The sequence below is a fragment of the Drosophila ananassae genome, chromosome 3R, assembly GCF_017639315.1.
Source record: "Drosophila ananassae strain 14024-0371.13 chromosome 3R, ASM1763931v2, whole genome shotgun sequence".
In the NCBI taxonomy this organism is placed as follows: Eukaryota; Metazoa; Arthropoda; class Insecta; order Diptera; family Drosophilidae; genus Drosophila; species Drosophila ananassae.
The window spans coordinates 22929343-22944024 of record NC_057930.1 but is presented as its reverse complement, the minus strand read 5'-3'; the positions used below and the strand labels follow the sequence as shown (position 1 = coordinate 22944024).

Below are 14682 nucleotides of genomic sequence, written 5' to 3'. Positions count from 1 at the left end.
TTAAGTTTGCAAGTTTTTAATTGAAAATGATAATACTCAAAAATCTAAGATCGCGAAGGTATAACATTCGCCGATCAGACAAGTATTGGCCAAGTTATGATCATTGGTATTTTGGCAAAATCTGCATTATGGGGATAAAGGGGAGATTGCTATATTTTTATACAGATTGAAGGGAATTAAAGTCCTGTCTTAAGAGTTACAGTTTTTGTCAAACTTTAATTGGTCATTTCAGATCTGACAATTGGTTGGTTGGAATTTAACTAAATAATCCTCAAAAATAATAAACTCCAACACAAAGTTTCTCTTACTCAAAATTTCTTGCATTTGCTGTACAATATTCAAGATTATCACTTCCTTTAAGAACCACAATAAATTTAGTCCTGGTCATTTAATTCTTTTGTCCTTGTCCACCAAGACCTCCCTCTCCTACCACTCATAAAAATGAATCTTCAAACGTTTTATATGTGTCCTAATGCCATAAAGCAGGCCAAAATTCGTGGTTAGACGGTAACTGTTGTAATTTTGTTATGAGCCTCAATTGCAGGAACCGTCTAATTCCACCGGCTCCCCTAAAAGTATGTTTTAGCAAAAATTTCGGTGTAATTTAGTTGAAAGATATTCGGGAGCGTGGCAGCTATGGCTTCCGTTTGGCTTTGTTCTTTCATTTTGTGTGTGGCAGATATCTCAAGCAAATTAACCTAACTACTCTTAATGCCAGCCTGCTATCCTGCCTTCCTGCCAACTCCACTTTGGTCCCATACACACGAAAACCAATTAAATTCTTCCGCAAGGGCATAAAAGCTTCGTCGTTCTTTCGATTAAAGCTTTCCCTGTGTGTGTGTGTCGGTGTGTGTGGGTGGGTGGGTGTGTGTGTGTGAGAGGATATGAAGAATCGTGCAACATTTTGTTAGACAAGTTGAATTTTTTTTCCGTTGGTTTTTTGTGTTTTGGGCTTTTTTGTGCCTTTAAGCCAGACAGGCGACGGCTGCCATCATCGTGTGAAGTCAAGTTTTCTGTGGACGCCTCGAACGCGTTTCTAAGTGAAATTTAGCCGAAGGCTACGTGATGTAGCTGCTGGATGCCATAGCTGCATGTCCTGGCCGACTGTCTGCCTTGTTGACAAACGTCCTGCCGACGCTACTGCTGCTCCTGCTTCTGCTCCTGCTGTTGCTGCTGCCGTCTCTGCTTCAGTCGACGTCTCTGCTGACGCCGTCATGCGCAAACGCACGGTCTGTTGCCTACTTCCAGGCTGCCCAGTTCTGTTCATTGTTGCGCTTTTACAGTCTCCAGAATCCCCACTTTGAAAAGAAAAAAAACCGAATCAACACAAAACCCAACCCCCTTTACGCATCAGATGCCAAACATCTGTTTTATGTTTGCCTTGCTTCCAGGAAAATTCTCTTAATTTTCCCACAGACAGCAGCGAGAGAGAGAGACGCTCTGTGCGTCGGAAAATGTCAAGCCAGAGTTGCAGGCTCTGTGTTTCAGTTCCAGCATCAACGCCAGCGCGTACGGAGCGTCCTGTGGAGACGGAAAAACAGCCGTGAAGCTGTCACGCAGCAGCACACACACACACACATAGTCGCACCAGCCAGCCAAGGAGAAAAGGGAAAAAATTATATTGAAAACAGCCAACTCAGCGCATTTTAATTAACAATTAACAAACGAATGCTGGCGGAAACTTTTCCAAAAAAAAATATACACTCACACACTCACCGAATGTGAAAGAAAAGCAATACGCAATGCTCTGAAAACGTAAACTCTGCGCTTTTCCTACGGCCTTTCCTTGGGTTTTTTGGCCAGCGCGAATATCGATTGCTGACTGCCTTGCATAAGTCCAGAGAGATTAGTATACAAACGCAGTCAAAACTGTCGGATGCCCAGGTATAAAAAAGTCACAGAAAAACTAAAAAAGCCAAAAGGAATCAGGACAACGAATTACAGAAAATAGATTTTGGAGTGGAGTACTTCTAGTAATTAAGTTTTTTTTTAATCAACCGAAATGGAGCAACTGAAGCCAAAAGATTTCAAAGCCTGGCCCAGACAATTGACACGTTAAAAGCGAAAAAAAGACAACGAGGCGAATGAGCAATATATATGTATATAGAGAGAGATTTATATAGAAGTTGAGTTCAGCGAATATCTGTGAACTGGTCTATTCTATGTAGTATCCTGTGTGCTTGTGTGTGCTTGCCCCTGTTTCGCTTTTCTTTTCCATTTTATTTCCTTTGTTGCTGTTTGTTTGTTACGCTGAAAATGGATATTGCCTTGCGTGGCACAGCATCAACGACTGGAACTGGCACTGGCACTGGTGAGTCCTTGAGAGTCCTCCCAACACTTGGAGTCCTCCTATCCCTCCTGAGGCTCCAACTTGGCAGTTCAAAGACACATAATCACATCTTTTATGTACGCCATGTTTTATTCGAATGGCAAATGAAACAAAAAAAACATTTCATTTACAGGTCTACATCATGCTGTGTCATTGGGCAACATTGAGGTCTCCGCGAAGGTTAGTATCCCCCAGCACAGGACCAAGGACCACAAAGTGTGCGGCGAATAAAATTAATTTTAGTGTCGGCACAGGCGTCCAGGGAAAAGGCATTTAAGTGACAGCGGTAGCATCGCTGTCATAGCGTATGATTGACACAATTATTTTACTACAAATCTGACGGATGGGGCCACTGAAAGGACAATTTGACATTAAAATAACTGGAGAGACATTAAAAAAGGGCATTCGAGATCTTAAGACGAACTGTAACAGGAAACTAGAAAATAAATTGGGTATTAACTTTTCAAAATCTTAAAAGGCCAACATGGCGTATAAGTAATATTTTTGAAGAAAACGTTGAAATATAAATTAAAATAGGGTAGGCTAAAATACAAGAACAGCTTCTACAAAAAGTTAAAAAAATATGTTTCTGAGTAAATTTTTGGTCAACATGGCGTATGCGTAATATGTCATCTCATATTACGTATACGCATTGTTTGTATTTGAGATTTGAGAAGTAGAGTAAATATTTAATATAATTTTACTTTAATTATATTTAACCATTTTCAGAGCACATACTCCAGCCATATAGATAGAAGTTACGATTCCGAAGACGAACACACTAGTCGCCGAAGACTCCGCCACACACTCTCCACCGAGTTACAGCCTCGCACTTCCGTTTACTCACGCGGAGATATTAGGGAACAGGTGGGCTTTATTAGATAAATATTATATCTTAAATATATTAATATCAAATACAATTTTTAGTACTGCCTCACAGATCGCCAGTTGCATAGCATAGAGCAACGTCCTAGGAGGGAACGATTCTTTGGCTGCCTTTCTCGGAGAGGACAAACCCAGTCGGGAAGCTTTCTGGGCGGTTGTGTGGGTCGACGAGTGCCCTCTGATGAGAATCTAGCAGCCTATGCTCCATTTGAAAAATATCCACGGTTGGTATACTATAAAGAAGTTTAATAAATAATATTTAAAATATATTTGTTTAGCTATCAAAACAACTATACTGACACACACGATATGGATAGTTCCTATTTTCGACGTCAGCCGGCTTCCATTTTGAGTACCGGAAAATCGAGTGATACGGATTCGGGAGGGCGCTACAGCTGGATAGGACAACAGCAACAGCAACAACAACAACAGCAACAGCAAGTGCAAATGCAACAAAGCAACAACAACACCGACTATCAAACGGACCACAGGTATGTTAAGTACAGTATAAAAAAAGGAAAAAAATAAATAAACAACATTAACAAAACCAAAAACCAAAAGTACCAAAAAGAACCTAAATTAAAAATCCAAAAAATGCTATGCCAACTGTCGCTTAGATCATGCTTTACTGTCGCACTATCTGTAGTCACTATTTCTACTACTACTACTACTATCGCCACTCGCTATAAACCCTCTAACTCTTCCGATATACACACTGTAATGTATATATTATATATGAATATGGTATAATGCTTGCAATGCCTGCCTCTCCATCCAAAAACTAAAAACCAAATCCACACTGCGCCTTCTGAACTCATCCGTCTGCATAATGCCACTAATGCTTTTTGCCACTAAACTGCCACTCTTTTTGCGATTGCCACCCAACAAAAAAAAAAGAAAAATTCACTGATGAACCACCAACTAGAAATGCTGTATAAAAATACTTTTTTCGTGTACTCTTTCGTTATTCATCCACCTATCCTTTTCTCCTAACCAAAAAAAAATCTCAAAAAATATTTAACCGACTGTAAATCAACCAAAAAAAATAAAACCAAACCAATTTGTAAAAAATTAAAAAAAAATTGTGAAAAATATCCACCCCACCCCCCACCAAATACTAAATGAAATGATCAAAATGTGTAAAGGGCAACTTGTTGTACAGCACCACTTGAATCCTTTTACCAGGATGTTTTGCTACGGAATTATTATGTCGAGCTTTGCGCTCCACCAAATCCTACACCACCAACATCACACACCAATCAAATCGCTAATCTAAATGTTTGGTATGTAAAGTGATATTAAACTAACAAAACTATTTAAATAAGATATATATATTTATATATATTATATGCAAAAAGAGCAAAAAAAAAAAAACAAAAAGAATTAAAAACTTTTTATTAAAAACAAGTGCGCTAAAGAACAATTGTTTGATTTTATGTTATGTGACTGCACGTGACCAAAGCAAAAAAAAAAAGAATAATTAATTAAACAAAATTAATGATATTGTTTTTGTGGTTGCATGATTTTGGAAATGAGAATTCGGCTAACAAGTCTGCGAATTGCTTACTCCACAGCTCGTATCACTGCCCCACTTACGCCACCATGCCAACCACACACCACCACCACCACCCGCACCACCAACAGCCCGGTAGTAGTGTCAGGTAAGCTCCAAAGGGGGATTATCCCCCTGAGGAACCTCTGATGTCCTTGACAAATCAATCCCTTGCAGGACCAAGCACGTAAGCTTCGCCAGGAGCCACACTCTGACCAGCTTTGACAACGTCAACGCCGGATTTAGATCCTCGGGCCGTTTGAAGTCGGCCAACAGCCAGGAGCGACTGATTGGCGGCAAGAAGCCGATTATTGCCACAGGATCCATGTACGAGACGCTCCAGCCCACAATGCCGAATCCCCAACAGCAGACGCTACCGCCTCAGAGCTCCACGCTGCCAAAAACCTGGCTGCCTCCTCCAGTCCAGCTCCAGCCATGTCATCACCATCCCATACACCTCCATCAGCCAATACCAGGTGAGGAGGCCTCCCAGAGATATCCTTTTATTAATTAATTACATTTTCTAGACAACATGGTAGGCCTGATCATCCCACAACCCCTGCCGCTGGCCATGCCACTGCCACTGCCCAGCCCCGAGGTTCTGATTGTCGAGAAGAAGTTCCGCAACGCCATGAAGACCCAGGCCACTCAAACGGACGTGGCTGCCCGTCGCCAGGAGGGCTATAATACCCAGGTTCTGGCCCTGAGTCCCCGGCCGCCGCATCGCATTAAGGTGGTGTCGCAGGGGGCCCAGACCAATGGCCTGCAAAACGGCAAAAAGCTCACAAAAAGCCTCTCGGAGATACCGAACGGCAAGGATGTGCAATCATATCATTATCCTCAGAGGTGAGTAAATGAGCTTCAACTTAAAAATTTAATTATTAATTTAAAATGCCTTTTAAGTTCCATGTATCCCCACGAGATGATCTACCGCACTCAGTCACAGGATGTGGTTCCGCTCCAGACCCTCTCCGATGCCCAGAACAACATAATGTACTACAAGCCGCCGCCCCCGCTCCTGGATGCCCACAGCTATGGCCTCGGAATGGAACACCTAAGTCGAGGTCGTCCCTCGCCCTCCGTGGAGAACGTGGAGTACGTGAATGTAAATGCCGCTGCAGTGGCTCTAAACGAAAGCTTCGACTACGAGAGCAATAGTTTGCCTCGCCGGGCATGTACCTCGCATGTCCGCACCGAAACGGACTACTATTCGAACAGCTTGCCGAGAAAACCGGAGAACCTGCACACACACGACGTCTGCAAGCATATAACCGAGTGCTCCGAGCTCATCAACGATACTGTTCCTCTGGACTTTACCCAATCGCATTTACTGCCACCGCCGAGCGAGTACTGCAAGAACGATGATGACGTGGACGTGGAGTACTACGACGATGATGAGGATCCTCCCCACGAAACCGAAAGCTATAGCTCGGAGGTGTGCATCGAACAGGTGGCGGCCCAGAATCGTAGGATGTCCATGCTGCCGCAGATGATCGATTCGCCCTTCCGACGGGATGACATTCGACGCCAATCCATGCCGGTTTACGGACAAACGGAGAAGCTCATTGATGGCTTCGGGCCGAGGAGCTCCTTCCGTCGGCGCGACAAAGTCAGCTGCTTTGCCGACGAGCCTCCGCAGGCCCCTAGCCGCGATGAGCAGGAAATCTTCATCGACTTCAAGCCACACATCTCCCCAAAGCCGAGTCCAAAGTTGCAGCTGAAGCACCGGAAACAGCACAAGGCGGAAATCGCCATGAAGAAGATGCAGCAGCAGAGGATGGCCCAGGCGGCTGCTCTGACTTTGCCGAAACCGAAGCCACAGCCAGTCGAAGTTGAGGTTAGAAAAGTTGAACATGAGCCCAGCGAGGACGACGAGGAGGAGGAGGATGTCGAAGATGAGCCCGAGGAGGAGGAGGAGGACGATGAAGAGGAGGAGGAGAAGCTGGATCCCGATCATCCCGAGGATGAGGAGCCACTCTATGAGAACATCACACCCTCGTGTGGCTGCAAAATCGAACCGATCCAAGCCGATATCCAGGATATCCAGGACAAGAGGTCACAGTTTCGCAAACGATCGGTTAGCCTCGATGATGATTATGCCGCATCGACGGCCCTGACTTCTGGATCCACTCCCGGGCTGAGACTTCCGTCCACCCCGGCCAGTCCTTGCCGGGAGGAGCTGCTGGCCAATGTTTCAACTTATCCATCCTCAGACTCGCTGGCCAATGACAATACACGCGATCATTCTGACGGCATCTGGAATGAGTCGCAGGTTACTGTCTTGACGGCTGAACAGCGCGATATATCCGATGGATCCTACAGCTCCAACCTGCTGCTGACTCCATCGTCCAAACGAAAGAATCTATTGCTGCAGCATCAGCAACGTAGCTCTGTGGATACAGATGCCTTGGATTTCGAGGAACAGGTAGGTTATGGCTTCTATAAACGGATATTCTTTAATAAGCTTTTATTTTAGAGTCCCACCTATGGCCTGCAAACACTGCCGAAGATCATAAAGACCAGTACTCCAACCACTTCCAGGCCAGCCTCTACCCAACCACTGATACCGCCGCCTGCCATTGCAGTTACCCCATCATCCAATCAACTGCCGGAGTCCTCCATTAGCTCCCCATTGCCCAAAAGGATAATGGTGGCCAGGGGCTCAGTTCCAGATGCCCGTCAGCTGATTTTCATGGGCGGAGCGGCCAAACAAAGGTGGCTAAGGACCAAAACTATACCTTTTCTTGACCAATCTAACCTAAAACTAATTGAAAATCCTTCACAGACACTCGGATGCCTCCTTTTTGCCCATGGGCGGGATGGACTACGCCCGGAGTGCGGATATCTCTGAGTGCAGCACCAACACAGATGAGTATGCCACCTGCACGGACAACTCGAAACGTACACCAGGTATTAAGACACCGCCGACCACGACAAGTTCATCGTCGACCACACAAGTGCCAGGTTTGGGCCCCCGAATAAAAAAATCAAAATCCAAAATCAAAATCGTCCACTGTGTGTGTTCCTGTGTGTGTGTAGAAATCGTGGCAAAAAAAAAATAAAAACAGAAACATCATCATACTTTGCCCTTAATCACCGCTTTCATGCTTAAAGCCCTAGTCTTGAAATGCCTACAGCTTTTAGATAGTAGTCTCATCTACCAGAAAACACCTCAACTCTGTGACTGTCTCTGTCTCTATTTCTAGTTTAATGTTGTTCCTGCCTGAAAACTGCCTTGTTCGCCATGCTTTAGCTGTACTTTATGGGTGTTTCTATTTGAAATATTCATTAAAATATTTTTAAAACCCTATCTCTCCCTATCCCCAATCTATAGTTTCCACGCAAAGCTCGCAGCTGGAGAAGACACATGCCGGCAGCTCCTTTGAAAGTGCCAGCTCCTTGTACTCCATGCGTGAGGATCTGCTGCAGCACGACGAAAAGGATAAGGATAAGGATAAGGAGAAACAGGTTGCTCCTGCCATGACCCAACTGAAATCCCCCATGGGCTCTGTGGCTGAGCTGACCAAGAAGTCACCTTCGCATTCCATCAGTAGCACCACTTCTTCGGGCAGCTGCCCCGTTTCCGGTGTGGCCACCAAGTCTCCTGCCAAGGATGGCCAGCCCCAGACCGCCGTTTCCAGTTCAGGGACGAGCCAAACTAAAGTCAGCACTGCGGAGAGTGCACCACCAGCGGCTGGTAAGCCCAAACCGGATTCCATATCCGAGGACGAAAGGAGCGAGGTGCGGTACTCCTCGTCGGGCTACTACGAGAGTCCCCACGACGAGGACGACGAGGAGCAGGTGACGCGCAGTAAGGCCCGACGACTGCGGCAAGAGGACGAGAGGAAGCGCCGCAAGACCAGCATGAAGCTGGACATCGAGAAGGAGAACATGAGGGCCCTGACTAGTCCTATTAAGAAGCCCGCCACACAGAGCAAGGTCACCTCCCCCGAGCAACAGAATCCTGGCTTGCCCGACACCGGCAGTCCCAGCAAGATGAAACGTTTCCGTCCCAAGATACGACGACAGTTGAGGAAGAGCTCAAGGGAGGATGTCCTGGCGGCGGCGGCAGCCCGCAGAAGCCGGGCCACGCCCACTATTTTCGGCCTGAGCAGTGGCAGTGGTGACACGGAGATCCTTCTAGATGCCAGCATGTCCACCGGAACTCTGTCAGCCACAACAGCTTCCATTACCACAAGCAAAATCTCGGTCGGCTCCAAGGCATCTGCCCCAGAGGTTACAGCTTCCACCCAATCGGAGCCGGTGGTGCCCCCTTCCGCCAGAAAGAAGCCCCACAGCTGTGCCACGCCCACGGCCCTGCTCTCGCCCAAACTGCCCACAGTTAGCAGCACTCAGTCAAAATCGAACTCTGAGACTTTCCAGCTAAAAGCCAAGTCCATAGAGTCCTTGCGCTCCGTTTCGCCAGGATCCGACTCGGTTTTCTACAGCGAGGCCGATGGGAATGCCGCCAGTGCTGATCAGAGTCACTGCCTCCATTGCGGCAAGGAGATGGAGGGCAAGCAGCAGAGCAACACAATTAGCGAACTGGCCGGGGACTCGGTGGAGTCCATACCCTACATCGAACAGGATATAGTGAAGCCACCATCGGACTTTGCCGACTCCCCAGTGACCACCAAGACCACGCAGCGCTTGTACAAGAAAATGGACAAGCGCTTCCGATCCGAGGAGCGCTATCACGGCGAAAGGGGCAGGCACTACAAGACCAGGCAGGAAAACATCAGAGCCAAGGTAGGATTATCAAAAATCATATATAGCCTTACACTTTTCATGACAAACCCTTCTATTCATATCCTAGAGCGAAGAACGTGGACGGGTGCCCAGCTTGCCCAATACTCCTGTCCTGCGCCCCGCTGGCTCTAGTCCTTGTGTCCTGCCGGACATAAAAACGGAGCAGAGTCAGCACATTATATACAAAGGACACTACGACGCAGGACGCTACACACGCTTGACCGACGATGATCTCTGGACTCAGTTAGATCATCAATGCTTTGGTGAGTTAAAACATACAATACAATTTATTGCTTCAACCAAATCAAATTATTAATTAGCAAAGAGAATTATATTAAGGAGAAAACTATATAAGTTCTTACAAGCCATATAGTTTAAATCACTCTAAAAAATTTTCAAACTAAAATGAAGTGGTTAGCCTTTCTCTGCTTGATCTTCACTGTTTTAAAGGCTGTACTTTCTCTAAAGAATCGTCTGTATTAAAAATTTTAACTCAAAAACCATTTTTCTAGACAGTATTTTGTACTCAGCCATTTGTGGAGAGCATCCAGAAGTTAATTCATTTGTTGAAGGTCAAAATTGCTTGGCTTTGCTGGAAAACTTCTCATACCATAAGGCCACAGATGAGTGCAAACCCTTCATATACGGAGGCTGTGGGGGAAACGAAAACAATTTTGAAACTAAGAATGAGTGCGAAGATAAATGCAAAGTTAAAAAAAATCCAAGAAATTAATTGTATAAACATAAATAAATAAATTTATTTATTTTATTTTAAAAGTATTTATTTCATCAGATTTTTTATAATTTTTAAGAGGCTTCTCCCTAAACCTTTTAATATTATTAAAGTTATATTTCTGACTCCTTTACAGATCGTTCTCGGGAACGTCGCGCCTCCACTGAATCCGAAAAAGGCTTCCATGCCAAATACCAAGTCATACTCCATAGACTGGTTCAACGTCGCTGCACCCTGGAAATGTATCATCGCCAAAAACATAACAGCTTTCGTAAGTTTCTCATAAAAAGATCAAAGGTCTATATGTTACCTTAAAGACATAGCCTTCCTGAAAAGTCATAAATTTTCCCCTAAAAAAATTTGGCAAAAACAATATATTTTTTTATAGAATATCATAAAAATAGCATTAATAGAAAGCCGAAAGCTGGCAGAAAAAACACCCTGTTCTAACACCCAAAACAATATTCTAATTTTGGCGCAACGTGCGTGGCTTTTACAATGAAACAGTGAGAGAGATCGGGAGAAAAGCCCGCGAGGTAGAGCCTTATAGATAATGAATGGCGCTCCGCCGACTTTTCACGACCGGCACTTGGCATATACAAATAAGTATATGTAGAGCCGAAAAAAACGGCTGATAGTTTAGATTTTTTTTGGCTTTTTGTTAGTTGAGTTGCGTGCTTTGTTGTGGGCCGACCATAAAAAATTCTTAACGTCTCTTCCGAATCCAAGGCAAATGTAAATAAAATAAGTGCGAAAAAGTGAAATATTTTTGGTGGTATTTACACGAAACTCAAGCCACATGATTGGTGGGTAAACAGAAACCAAACAGCCGGGCCTTCCTCTAGTAATTTTCTTATTATTTTTTCTTATTTTTTTGGACGATTAGAGTTAATAGCTTCCAATTCGGCGCCGGATTCGCTTCGTCGGAAGTTGGAGGAGGTCCTGAAGCTAATGCTTCTGGTCTGGGCACGCGAGAGCTATGTGATATCCACACTGAGCAATGGTGCACATGGTAACTGATGACCGGACAGCGGCAATCCGGAAATAAAATCACACAAATCACTTGAATCGCTTTCCTCTATAAATAAGCTCGCATGACTTCTACAGTGAGACAAAATTTCATGTATTTGTTATACTATTTTCCAGGCGTGGACAAAACTGTAGTGGTCAAAAGTGATTCGGGGGAATTCGGCTTCCGCATACATGGCTCCAAGCCCGTGGTGGTGGCTGCCATTGAACCAGAGACTCCGGCTGAGAGTTCAGGCCTCGAAGTGGGCGACATCATCATCTCCGTGAACGGGGTTCAGGTTCTGGACAAACATCACACCGAGGTGGTTAAGATCGCCCACGATGGCTGCGAGAAACTGGAGCTACAGGTGGCCAGGACCATTGGAGTCCTTATGCACGAGCAGCTGGAGCCACCAAGTCAGCCGATTTTCAGTGGATACCTGTGGCGACAGAGTGGTCAGGCCAAAGGAGCTCCCAACTCAAAGAAATGGGTTCGACGCTGGTTCTCCCTGAGGCCCGATAACTGTCTCTACTACTACAAAACGGAAGATGTAAGTTGACAGGACGAACTTGGAATTATTTAATTAAAAATCATGTTTTGCCCAGGACTCCCAGCCTGTGGGTGCTATGATTATGGCCAAGCACACCGTTGACTTGTGTTCCGTGGACATTGGCAAGCCCTTTGCCTTCAAGGTGGACTCCGGCGAGGGCATCCCCATGTATGTGGCCGCCGACTCCGACGAACTGGCCAACCGATGGCTTCAGCTCCTGCGGCAGGCCGCCTCCCAGGACAACCAGTGGCTGGACAAGAGGTGAGATAACACGTTCTAACCAACTGATATGAAACTACGAATGTTTTTATCGCTGTCGATTCGAACGATCTCTCATATAACCGTACCTATTACAGTGCGCGGTGTCTGTACCAGAGCCCCACCAGCATCCAAAGGCCCGATTGCTTCGGCTATTTACTGAAATTGGGCTCAAGGTGGTGCGGCTGGTCGAAGCGGTATTGTGTTCTTAAGGATGCCTGCCTCTATTTTTACCAAGATGCAAATAGCAAGAGTGCATTCGGTGAGTCACTATGGTGGAAGAGTAGTGCCCAGGTGATTGACCAACAATTAATTCAATTCTATTTACTTAGGCATGGCCTGCTTGCACGGCTACAAAGTGGCCTCAATGTCCGCGAATGCGTCCGGAAAGAAGAACTCGTTCGAGATAATACCACCAGAGACCAAATTGCGTCATTATTTTTTTTGCACCGAAAGCGAAATGGATAAGAAGCGGTCAGTATTTATACATACATATATTCCTTCGTAAATAATATTAAAATTTGTATATATTTTCTAGCTGGATATCCGCACTGGAATACTCCATTGATCGCTGGATAAAGTCCGGGTAACTAAGGTTAAAGACACGCTCCAGATCGGCTCTGAGCAGCCGGCTCAAGCGTCGCAGTTTTAGCTATTTCATGGATTAGGCCAAGATTTATGGATTTGTTCGAGACACTAGTACGGGTACTACCAACACAACAAAAACCACACATGTAGAATGTAAGCCAAGGAAACCAATTAGATTTTAGGCATAGATGATTGCTTAGTCCAAGGAATTTAGTCGGTCATTCAAAAATCGGGTTTAAAACTATTTTGAACAAAAGCGTACTTACACGTATATATTATATACACTTATAGAGGAATACAATTGAACATTTTTGGTGTGTATTCTTGTTATATAGCTTACAACAAAAATTAATATATATAGATATATATATACAACTAATGTTTAGTGAGGTTGTCATGTCACTTAAATATACAAAAATATATAGCCACACGAGGTTAGAAGAGAAGAGATCGTACAGCAGACCAAATTGATTGTCTAATGTATATAGAATTCATCTAGGCTAGATCGGAATAGGAATCGGAATCCAAAAATTAAAATGATTAGGTATTCAAGGCTCCAAAAAGCAAGGCATAGCAAGGCGAGAGATTTTTAGATAAATGTCTATTTACAGAAAGGGTAAACACGCGAGACCAACATTTCGGAATTATCAAAAGATTAATAGTTCATTGAAGAAATCCTTATCGAGGGCCGACATAAGTTTCCCATTTTCCATAGCTGCTTCCATCGTCATTAATAAATAAATAATTAAATGAAAAAAATAATAAAATAGAATACGAAACGGGGTTTATGTGAATAATCATCAACGGTTTTCGTCCTTATTGGAAACGATTCTTAGTTAGACACAATTGAGATATAAGCCAGACTTAGTTAGCTTTTTGATAGGTTGCCGTTTTTTTAGGAGACACACACTCACACATCAATGTTCATAGTAGATCAAACAATAATATTAATAGATATTTATTCAGAATCCAGTAGTTACTTTGTCGTATAAAGATATGATCTTTAAAATGCTGATTTCCTAATTTTTTTGGGTCAGTATTCAAATACCAAGATTGAGTGAGGATGCAACAATTTTGAAGCTTCAGTTTTGAGTTTATTAAGACGATAGCGAATATATACATATATTTTATATATTTTAAATAGAAAATTTCCAATTCGGCGACACTGCAAATTAAATAAAACAACTAAAAAAGTTAGATATTAAATGTATGCATTATGATTATTATATTATTATATATACAACACACATGAGGCAGCCAGTTTATGTTGTAAGTCATCGAGTGGACAACACAAAGAAAAAAGAAAACTAAATAAGAGCTTTAATTATTAAATAAAGAATATACCGAAGAACAAATGACAAATGTGTGTCTCGCTGACAGCCGGGGGCATTGAAATGCATCTAACCATCATTAATTTAGCTCAACGATCCGAATCCAAATCGGATTCGATCCAGGCCCAGCCCAGAAAAGGAAAAAAATTTCAAGCTACCTGCTGGGGCCAACGAAGCATTTCAAATGCGATCAATGAACCTGTTGCTTTCGGCCCTCTAGCCCCCGCCAACATACTAACAATTTCCAACTACCAGATGAACTCCCGAGTCGGCCACATGTTTTACACAATTTTCAAGTAATTTATTTGAAAATCGTTAAGCGATGCAAAATATTCAAGGAGTGAAGCTACAGGAAATTGTGGGCACTGAGGAAAAGTGGGTAAGGTATAATAGATATTGAATATTTCTATATTTAAGGTTTCTGAGGATTACTTTGTTGACCAAGGAGAAAATTTAAAAAGCGCCTTAAAAGTACCGGATATCATATAGTCCACAATTTCACCTTTTCTGGACTTAAAAGACCTTCATTTCATTAAGATTAAAATGCTTATTATATAAGAAAGCCTTTTGTTTTATTTTTTATAAATTCTTCAACTAATATAGGTGGTTCCTCTAAATATCTATCTTTTCTAACCAATTTACCTTGATTCATATTTTTTTCAAGTGCAACACCACCAACATCAACAGCAGCAGCAGCA

At 43.6% G+C, this 14682-nt stretch overlaps 1 protein-coding gene across 7 annotated transcripts; it reads left to right on the top strand.

Moving 5' to 3' along the window:
* Window positions 1–1470: 1470 nt before the first annotated feature.
* On the top strand, window positions 1471–14015 carry LOC6498066. Of its 7 annotated transcripts, none has more exons than XM_001961976.4 (20): window positions 1473–2311; window positions 2463–2509; window positions 3059–3196; window positions 3257–3438; window positions 3493–3705; window positions 4789–4875; window positions 4944–5242; window positions 5294–5612; window positions 5670–7191; window positions 7243–7481; window positions 7552–7676; window positions 8101–9515; window positions 9583–9778; window positions 10385–10517; window positions 11052–11260; window positions 11395–11807; window positions 11863–12068; window positions 12164–12327; window positions 12398–12539; window positions 12604–14015. In XM_001961976.4, exons 1-20 carry the CDS (start codon window positions 2257–2259, stop codon window positions 12653–12655), a joined length of 6156 nt encoding a protein of 2051 aa, XP_001962012.2. In that variant the 5' UTR covers window positions 1473–2256; the 3' UTR covers window positions 12656–14015. The 7 variants fall into 7 exon arrangements, with proteins under 7 accessions (XP_032307492.1, XP_001962012.2, XP_014761958.1 ...); XM_014906472.3 differs by lacking the exon at window positions 11052–11260 and adding an exon at window positions 4360–4497 and having other exon boundaries at window positions 10385–10519; window positions 12604–14014; XM_014906473.3 differs by lacking the exon at window positions 11052–11260 and adding an exon at window positions 4360–4497 and having other exon boundaries at window positions 7552–7730; window positions 10385–10519; window positions 12604–14014.
* The last annotated feature ends 667 nt before the right edge of the window (window positions 14016–14682 follow it).